This window comes from Chenopodium quinoa, unplaced genomic scaffold (assembly GCF_001683475.1).
Source record: "Chenopodium quinoa cultivar QQ74 unplaced genomic scaffold, ASM168347v1, whole genome shotgun sequence".
Lineage (NCBI taxonomy): Eukaryota > Viridiplantae > Streptophyta > Magnoliopsida > Caryophyllales > Amaranthaceae > Chenopodium > Chenopodium quinoa.
Window position 1 is genome coordinate 4,136,102 of NW_018743327.1, and position 9,561 is coordinate 4,145,662.

General features: G+C 36.7%; 1 protein-coding gene across 1 annotated transcript; it reads left to right on the forward strand.

Moving 5' to 3' along the window:
* Window positions 1-7,864: 7,864 nt before the first annotated feature.
* Window positions 7,865-8,524, forward strand: LOC110737315. The gene has a single exon (XM_021917675.1). It carries the CDS (start codon window positions 7,865-7,867, stop codon window positions 8,522-8,524), a length of 660 nt encoding a protein of 219 aa, XP_021773367.1.
* Window positions 8,525-9,561: the final 1,037 nt, after the last annotated feature.

The window sequence follows — 9,561 nt, forward strand, 5'->3', positions numbered from 1 at the left end:
ATCCATGACTCGGGTCGCCTTGCTCATAGCTGTAAGCATACAGGCATACAACACCTCCGCCCAACTCAGGTCACCGACTTGCCCCAAATCACCGAGGCAAATAAGTAACCCAATGGCGAAATGCTCTCCTCGATCAGTCAAAATGGTGACGGAAAGAACGTGAGCAATGTATATCTGAGCCAACTGCTCAGGTGTACACTGTTGGTCAAGCTCGTCAGCCGACAACTCGTCGCCAAGAACCGAGTAAGGACAAGATTGCGCGTATACGTGGAGGGCCGACGCAAGACGGTCCCCCACAAGGCCGCGTAATCTCTCGTCTGACCCCTTAATGAACTCTATAACTACAGGCTCGCCTCCGAAAGGAAAACTCGTAATCATAGATAAATCGAAAGGGGTAACCGTCATCTCTCCCCATGGAAAGTGGAAAGTGTTGGTGGAATCCCACCATTACTCCAGCAATCCACGGAGGAAAGCTGACGATGTAGGGTGACTCGATAAATCCTGAAGAGCCGCCAGCTTGGAGTTAATGCCAGAAAGTGCTACAATCTCCTTTGCCACCTCGGGTAAACTCTCAAAACGGGCTCGCAGGTTACCAGAGCCGTATAAACGCATGCTATGCTCACTCTAAGGAAAATAAAAGAATAAAAAAAAACGGTTATGGTTTAAAAAGGAGAAGAAACAAAAAAACAAGAAAGAAACAAAAGAGCGAAAAACTCACGATGCCGCGCCACCCTCTGATCGAAACATGATGGTCTGGGTCCCACTTAAGGACCCTAGGGTCCAAGTTGGGAGGAGCCTCCCAAACCACATCCATCTGGCGACGTCGATCGGGCGCGGCGCGTTGCTCTCGAATCGCCTCTCGAGGACGGGTCACCCTCATCCAAGGGCGAACTGCCTCGTTCGGACCACCGAGAACCTCCTCAGCATCGACAAATGGAGGTGAGTCCATGCTATGACGGATAAAGTTTCTTTAATTAGTTTACTTTACTTCCTAAACTAAACTAATATATGTATTCTAGACCCATTTCGGCATCATAACGGCTGCCGATAGGGAAAAAAACGAAAATTGAATGTCGCCCATACTTGGGGGCTACGATACCTGTAGTAAAACTCAGTAAATGGGGGCTTCTAATGCCCACGAAATCCATCCTATACTATTTTCAACTAAGTATTCAAGGGATTGTTTTCCAAAATCTCAAAGAATCAACTAATTCTAGACGAATAACAGTAATATAAACATAATTATCTTCTACCAAACAGTTTTGAAGTTCGAATATAGCAAAAATAAGCTAAGAGTATGTTTCGCGCCATTTTTCAACAATTCTAAATTCATAAAAATGAATTATGAAAGTTATATTAATTCCATCACTATAATATACTTCATAATCAGCAATTATAACCAAAATGAGCAAGAAAAAGCAATAAAATCAAGCAAAAATTCGAAAAAAGCAAGAACAAACTTGAACAAAGAAATGCTCATACAAGGTTCAATACTTAACCATTTTTCATGAAATTTGTTGCAAAACACTCCTTAAACATAGCATAACAACATAGTGCAAACAATTTCAAGAAAAACAATCCGAATCGAAAATCCCCAAATTCGAAATTTGGGGTTTAACGATTCAAAAATCGTTCGAATTCAGCCGAAAAAAGAACAAAGTTTAACAAAAAACTTACATTGGATGATGGAAAAAATGAATTGAGGACGAGATTTTCTTCCTTTAGCTTTGAAAATCACAAAAAACCGAGCTTCCTAGAGAGAGAAAGAGTCGAAACTTGCGAAGGAAGGAGAAAGAGTGAAGTGAAAAATCGCGTTTGTGATTTTCACTTTACTGACATAAATGTCGCGCACAACTGAATCGGTTGCGCGAGACATACCAGCGCAACTCATAAAGATGCGCGCACCTGGCCAACGCGACCTTCTGAGTTGCGCGAAAATACTGGTCACTAAAAGACCGGGATTTTGATTTTGACCAGTTTGATCATTTTTTGAACGGTTTTTGCTCGTTATTAGACGTAATGGCGCGCAAATTATCAAAATCTTTTTAAATTGCTTTGCATATTGTAGTTTGTTTTCTTTTTTGTTAGTTTTTTGCATCATATTGTATGCACACCGTGCTTTGTGTCTTCCCCAAGCATACGTTTTGAACGTTTTTCGTAAGAGTGCCTTAAAACGTTCAGTGGTGGTGCTTTACGTAAAAGCACCCATTGACAGGTTTGTGATTTTACTGTACTGACGTTACAAATGTCCGGGTTTTCTTCTTTTTTCACGTTCAAAGCAAAAAGGAAGGCGTTTTCATGCAGCGTAAAAATGCAAATGGCGTATCGTACGGTGTAAAATTGTACGGCGTAGGTGTTGCGTAAAATTTCACTCAGCCCAAGCTTTGCGAGATCTACCTCTCGGGACTAAAAGGTAGAGAATTACTGTAGGCGTTAGCTCACGAGTCGACAAGCGTGCCAAACCTTCAGGAACAGGCACTTACTGAATGGATACGATAGTTAGTGAGCTTACTAAATTACCGAACAGTTAGGGTGTCGAATTCATCCCCTGTATAAAGAAGCGACGAGACGATGTCTCGCCTATGTAGTCACGTGCCCCCAGTCCTGAGACACGTGTACTCATCTTGTGGACAAAACTGATGCGAGAGTTGCTGACTTTCTTCTCTCTCACTGAATTTGGATATATGCCTCCAGTCCTGAGACATGTATTTCTATCTTGTGGACTTCCGGCTCGAATACCGGACTATTTCGGCTCTAATACCGAAAACCCTTTTCATCTTTTACTTTGTTAAAGTCAGGCTAAAGTTTCAATGACATATCGAGGATTTTTAGACCAACGATGACACGATTGAGAGGAAATCTTCCCCTTTCATCCTTTTACAACCGATCTTTTCTCATGACTTTAGATCACCCGGAACACCTTTACTTGTAAAAGCATTCTACAATTGCAAAGGATCAATCTAGATTCTTTAGCTCGTTAAGACTAGGAAGGACTTTTTCTAGCCTTAATAGCTACTTGTTTCAAACACTTAGCAAACCAAGGATTGTTTCGACATCCTTAAACATTACTGAAAGATTCTCTATCCTTAGAGAAATTTGCAGAATGAGTCTCGGATTTATTTCCTCGACTACTTTAATCATCGTCTACTCTAGACTCGATCAAAGTAGGGGCTAGACATCTACTATTGTCTTCCTGTCCCGACAGGAAGTGCAATGACGATAAATAAAACCATCTTCGTGTTGGATCAAAGTGAAGAATGCTTATGGATAACTGGTTAAGCCACAAAACATAAAAGACTAGCCCAAATTAAAGAAAAAGCTAAAACAAAGGTCCAATTAACTAAACCCGATCATAATTAGGCTTAAGCCCGTGCTTAAACCCTAATAATGACGGATTTAGGAGCGCCTAGGTTAAATCTTAGTGCTGCCGCAGAAAAAGCCGCGCGCATATCAAAGAGTCGCGTAGGGATGCCGCGTGCAACTAATTCAGTTGTGCGCGACACCCAGCGCAACTCAGAAACCCCCAGAGTTGCGCTGCGGAAGATTCAGAATTATACGAAAAATATAAAATCGAATCTTACCATAAAGTCGCGCACAAGTCAATTAGTTACGCTGCCCTTAGCAGCGCGACCATATGACTTGCGTTGGGATGCCGCGCGCAACTCTTTCTGTTGCGCTTTTGTTGCGCGCGACACCTGCTGCGGCAGAATGTTCGAAACCCTAAACCTAATAATTCTCTATAAATACGAGCTTAGACCGAGGCTTAAACAGACATAAATTAACCTAAAACTCTGGCGAAATAACTTGTGAACTTGTGCAACCTAGCCCTCTTGTCCTAAACACTCACCCTTTTGATATCTTGTTACTACGGTGGAGGTTCCCCAACAAGAAGGAGTCAATAAGTGTTCTAAACGGAGATCTAACAAAGAGAAGTAGTAAATTCTCGAGCACTTAGTTAAATCACCTTTATTTTCTTGTTTAAAAAGACTTTAATTAATTAATTAGTGTTGTTTGATCACCTTTAAATAATTAATTAATCAACTCCACATAGTATCTTCGTTAAATAAATATTAGAATTGAATTAAATTATTGTTGGTTGATCACTTAAGCCAAGGCGAATCTTATTTATTTTCTTGTCCTTTTTCACGAATTTAATTAAATAAGAATAGCGACATTACGATGTAATTCCTATGTGAATTAATGCTTGTAAATAAAATTAACTAATATAGTTTTAGGTATCGCGTTGCATATATTGTTTGGTGATGAAATTGTAAAAAAGGAAGAGCTAGTAGAGGCCGTACTAGGGCTAGGATAACGATTCCCCTCTAAAAGGAACGTTATTTTAGTACCCTCGCTCCCGAACTCATTTCTGGTTTATAGACCAATTTAAGCATGGGTAAACTTATGATTTGTTTTAATTATTCCATGAATTCCACATGGAAGAAAGGCATGAATGAAGTTTATGAGTTTTTCCTAAAACTCATTGGCGACTCCTACTTGTTTCTTACGAAAAAGCGTAATGATATAACCAATTCTAATTCAAGGTCCCCCAAACAGTCAGGAATTCAAATCCTACTACACCCTAACAAGTGAAAAGTCCTAGGCTTTTATGTGGCCAAGGGCATTTAAGGAGAGTACCTCTTACGATGGGATCACCCTCCTTACAAGAGCGTATTAACTGCTTTGGGGCCTGTTTTTGGTGACTGGCAATGGCAATTTGCCATCTTACCTTTTGCTTATGGTGGTTTGGGTGTCTATTCACCGGGTGATGTTCGACACTATGCTTTCTTGCGTCGTGTCTGCAATCTTCTAGTCTTCAAGCTTTGCTTCTTCGCAATTCTGGTACGGTTGGTCCGGGACTGACCTTCGATGGTGCTCTTAGTCTTTTTAACTGGAGTGTGGAGACTGACCTTAAGAGTAACCCTAGTGGAGATCGTTGCCCCCAAGATCATGAAAAGACTGGCAGATATTTATTTCACAAAGGTCACTGCATCTGCGGATTCCACTTTCTCATTATCTCCGTGTCAGGTTGCATTATGGAAGTCCCAACCGGGGGATCACTCTTTGGCCTAGTTGCGGACGGTCCCGATATCAGATTTGGGTCAGACCATGAATGGTAAGACTTACCGTAGTGTTCTTTGCTATCTATTCGGTGTTCCTTTGTTCTCCGTTTCAATACCGTGTTCTGCTTACTCAAGGGTTTTTTATGGGGATCATGCAGTGTCTTGTGCTAGGATGGTGGGTATTAAACATCGGCACAACATTTTTCGTGACACCCTTGTTGATATTTGTTTTCGGTCTGGGAATTCTGCTCGAAAGGAGGTTAACGTTGGGTTGACTGGAGGAAACGACGGTGTTCTTCGACCAGCAGATGTGTTGCTTTATTCTTGGGATAGAGGCCTTAATGTTTGTATTGACTTGACGAGGTCTTCACCTTTGACACAATTGGGGTTGTCTGACTTCGTTCCTGGTAGTGTTGTGTCGGCGGCGGCTCAACGGAAGCGGGACAAGTATGGGGCGCGTTAAAGGGCTATTGGCTATGGTTTTATTCCGTTCTGCTTTTCTTCGTTGGGGAAGAGAATGATGTTATTGCATTGTCGAAGCGGGTCCAGGCGTTCGCTAAGACTCAGGATATTGGTGCTCGTGCAGCTACTCACATCTTCAATAGGATCAGGTTCGCTATAACTAGAGGGGTGGGGGCCCAGATTGTATCTCGGCTCCCCACCAATTTCTTTTAAATTGTTTGACTTTGTAGGTTTTTTTTTTATATTTTTATAATAATAATAATAATAATAATAATAATAATAATAATAATAATAATATTAATATTAATATTAATATTAATATTAATAATCTCGGTTGTACTCTACTCTGCTTCAATCTGCTTTGCTCTGCTGAAATCTTCTCTACTCTATTGAATCTTGCTCTGCTATGCTCTACTCTGCCCAGAAGCTCAAAAGAAAAAGGGCCCACGTATTAAAAAACGTTCCTAAAAACAATGAACAAAATTTATTGTTTAACCATCTAGGTTAATTGTCAATTTTGCTTTAACCTTGCACAATAAATAAATATTATACTACAAAGTATTGAAGGCACATACTACATAAAAAATTATAAACTAGTAGATGCACTTAAAAATTAGCAGTTGCACAACTATAAAAGTAGTAACTCGGGGCAACGCCCGGACGACTCACTAGTTCAATTTTAATAAGGTGTTTGTGGCATTGTTTTTGTTTTTGTTTTCGGTTTTCTTTTTTTTTTTCTTTTTTTAATAAAAAACCAAAAATTAGAAACAAGAAAAAGGTGTTTCTGTTATGAAATATCTAGATGTGGATAACTATTATCCCATGTTCTATTTAAAATACTCTATAGTTGAGTATTTGATCTAATCTGTTGATGGAACCCTATGTAATGTACATGTATATATATCCTATACTAGATGGAATAAGAGAAACAACATAACAATTTTCCCTCATCTCTCTATATTTTCTCTTCAATATATAACACGTTATCAACACCATCTCTAATCGATTGAGCAGACGAAAAAATAATTAATATAAAAGGGAAATTAGTCATCAAGGTTAGTGTTATTATTTTACTAAATTATATAGCGTAAATTTCACCAATAATTCGTTACTGCTAATTATAATTTGTATGATGTTGAGTTTTGTTGGTATTGCATAATACTATAATTGAACTATATATTAAATATGTGTGTTATTCTATTAATGCAATGTAATTATATGAGTTTGCTTGTTGATGTGCTATTTGCCGCTGCCGATTAATGATTGATCAATGCACAATTTATTAATTTATTGAATTGATAAACAATCTTATTTTGTATTGTCCTTTATATGTTTAATATAATTGGTATTTCTTATATCGTACAGGTATCAGTTCTCATTGACTTCATGATTATTATCATTTACTTATATAATATAATTGTTATTTTTAATATTATATGTTTTAATGGATTATTTTTGATATAGTTCACTGTAAATAGCCAAATTCTTCTTAGTCACATGTTTTCATATCCTCTAATTCTGTAGAATAATTAACCATTATTTGCGATTGTTTCTAACTCCATCATTGTAATATGAAACACTTATATGATTGCTTAAATTTTATTATGCCTTGTCGACTATGTATGCAACTATGTATTGAAATATGTATAAATTATGCATAATCATATCATACAACAAACTAATTAGATCATCTAGAATTTATTGATTATTACAATTAAAACCTATTAGGTATACAACTAATTATAGCAAACTAATTAATTAGCTCTTCTAGTATTATATGGTTTTTTTTTTGGTTATAAGTTTAATAATCCATAATTGTATCTTTAGGGGTATGTGATTAAGCGGTTTCTCCATTTCATACGGAGTACTAATTCCTACGAGTAAAACAAGGCATACAACTTTAATTATGGTACTCAAATTAGATTTTTTTTTTGTGGGTTACAAATACTTATGTTAGGCATATGATAATTAAACCTACTATGGTTAAATTAATTTGTTATACCTTGAATTACCATGATTTTGTTTGACATATTATTGATGTCAGAGTAAGTTTGGTATTGGTGGCAGATTCAAAGGTTCGTACTTTGTTATAATAAGTTAGGCTAAAGCTATTTATATACTTGTTGGTTAAGGTTTCATATTTTGTTATGAAAATTTGATTAGTAAACATAATTGTGGTCTCATTATCAGTAACCCTTCCTCAAGGTTCAATACCCAAATTCTATTATAGTTAATTACTTAAACTTAGTCTTAATTGAACTTAGCATATACATATATATACATATTATTATACAATCTTAGTTCCTAATTTATAATATTGTTTCATATATCATTGAATCATGTCAAACCTTGCAAAACTCGAATTTGTTGCTCTTGATATTACTGGAAACAATTATCTGTCTTGGGTGTTAGATATTGAAATACATTTAGATGCAAAAGGACTTGGTAACATTATCAAAGAAAACAACACTGCACCAAGCCAAGATAAGGCTAAAGCTATGATATTCCTTCGCCATCACCTTTATGAAGGCCTTAAGACTGAGTACTTGACTGTTAAAGATCCACAAGTCCTTTGGAGTAATTTAAAGGAAAGATATGACCACAAAAAAACTGTGATATTATCAAAAGCTCGTTATGGTTGGTTACATTTAAGATTACAAGACTTTAAGTCTGTAAATGAATACAACTTAGCCATGTTTAGAATTACATCACAATTGAAATTATGTGGAGTGAAAATCACGGATGCAGAAATGTTAGAAAATACATACTCTACTTTTCTAGCAAACAATGTTGTCCTACAAACACAATACCGTGAAAAGGATTTTACAAAATATTCTGAATTTATATCTTGTCTCCTTGTAGCTGAGCAAAATAATGAACTATTACTGAAAAATCGTGAATCACGCCCAACTGACTCTACTCCATTCCCTGAAGTGAATGCGACATCCCATAGTGGGAAAGAGCAAAAGGCTAGAGATCGCGCCAACAGTCGTGGTTGAGGCCGTGGTCAAGGTCGTGGTCACGGCTGCGGACGTGAATATGGTCGTGGTCAAGGTAGTCATTTTAGGAATTCATACTATCACTAGAAGTGGGACAATAAAGATGGAAATAAAAATGAGAAGGATAAAAATGAAAATATATGCTACCGTTATGGAGGAAAAGGCCATTGGTCACGTGTGTGTCGCAAATCCAAAACTTCTAGTAGACTTTTATCAACAATCAATCAAACAAAAAGGAAAGAAAGTGGAAACAAATTTGGTGTATGATAATGGCGAAGGTAATTTTGATTACGGTGATACAACTCACCTAGAAGCGGATGATTTCTTTCCTAATCCTGAAGAAAACAATTTAATAAATTATGGTCTCCAGCTGAATAAACTCTATTAATTAGCTTGCATTTATTTTATTATAGAATTGTATTGTAGTACTATGACTTTATGCTTTATGGGACATTTATTTTTGGACAATTTTATGTTTTTGGACATTTTTATGTTTTCGAATATTTCATTATTATCATTGTTAATTTAAGTTATTTGATATTGTGAATCTTATTTTAGTTCCTTTAATTATATTAGAATATGAATTCCTTTGTAGCTCAATCATCAACCAATGGTGAAGATTTATGTCTAGGTTATAGTGCTACCACTCACACCATACTTGAGAATAAGACATATTTTCGCAATTGATTGTAACACCCTAGAAATTCCTTTCCTTTAAATACCTATCTTACTCTTTAAAGTACGATTTAGGAATATCTAAGACATTACCACCACCGTGAAAACGACTAAGACAATTATCAAAGATACACAGCGGAAGACTAAAAACAAAAACCGTTCAAAACAAGTCAATTCAAAAGTCAACCAAACGAAAGTAAAGTTAAAACCAAAAGCAAACGAAGTCAAATAAAAATCAACCTACAACTTGGAACTATTAAAGACCCTTATTAAAACCAAACCAAAACCAAAAACTTGATGTTAGTTCAACACATAAATAATCTCATGAATAATTAAAGCATAACACATCGTAACTAATGAAA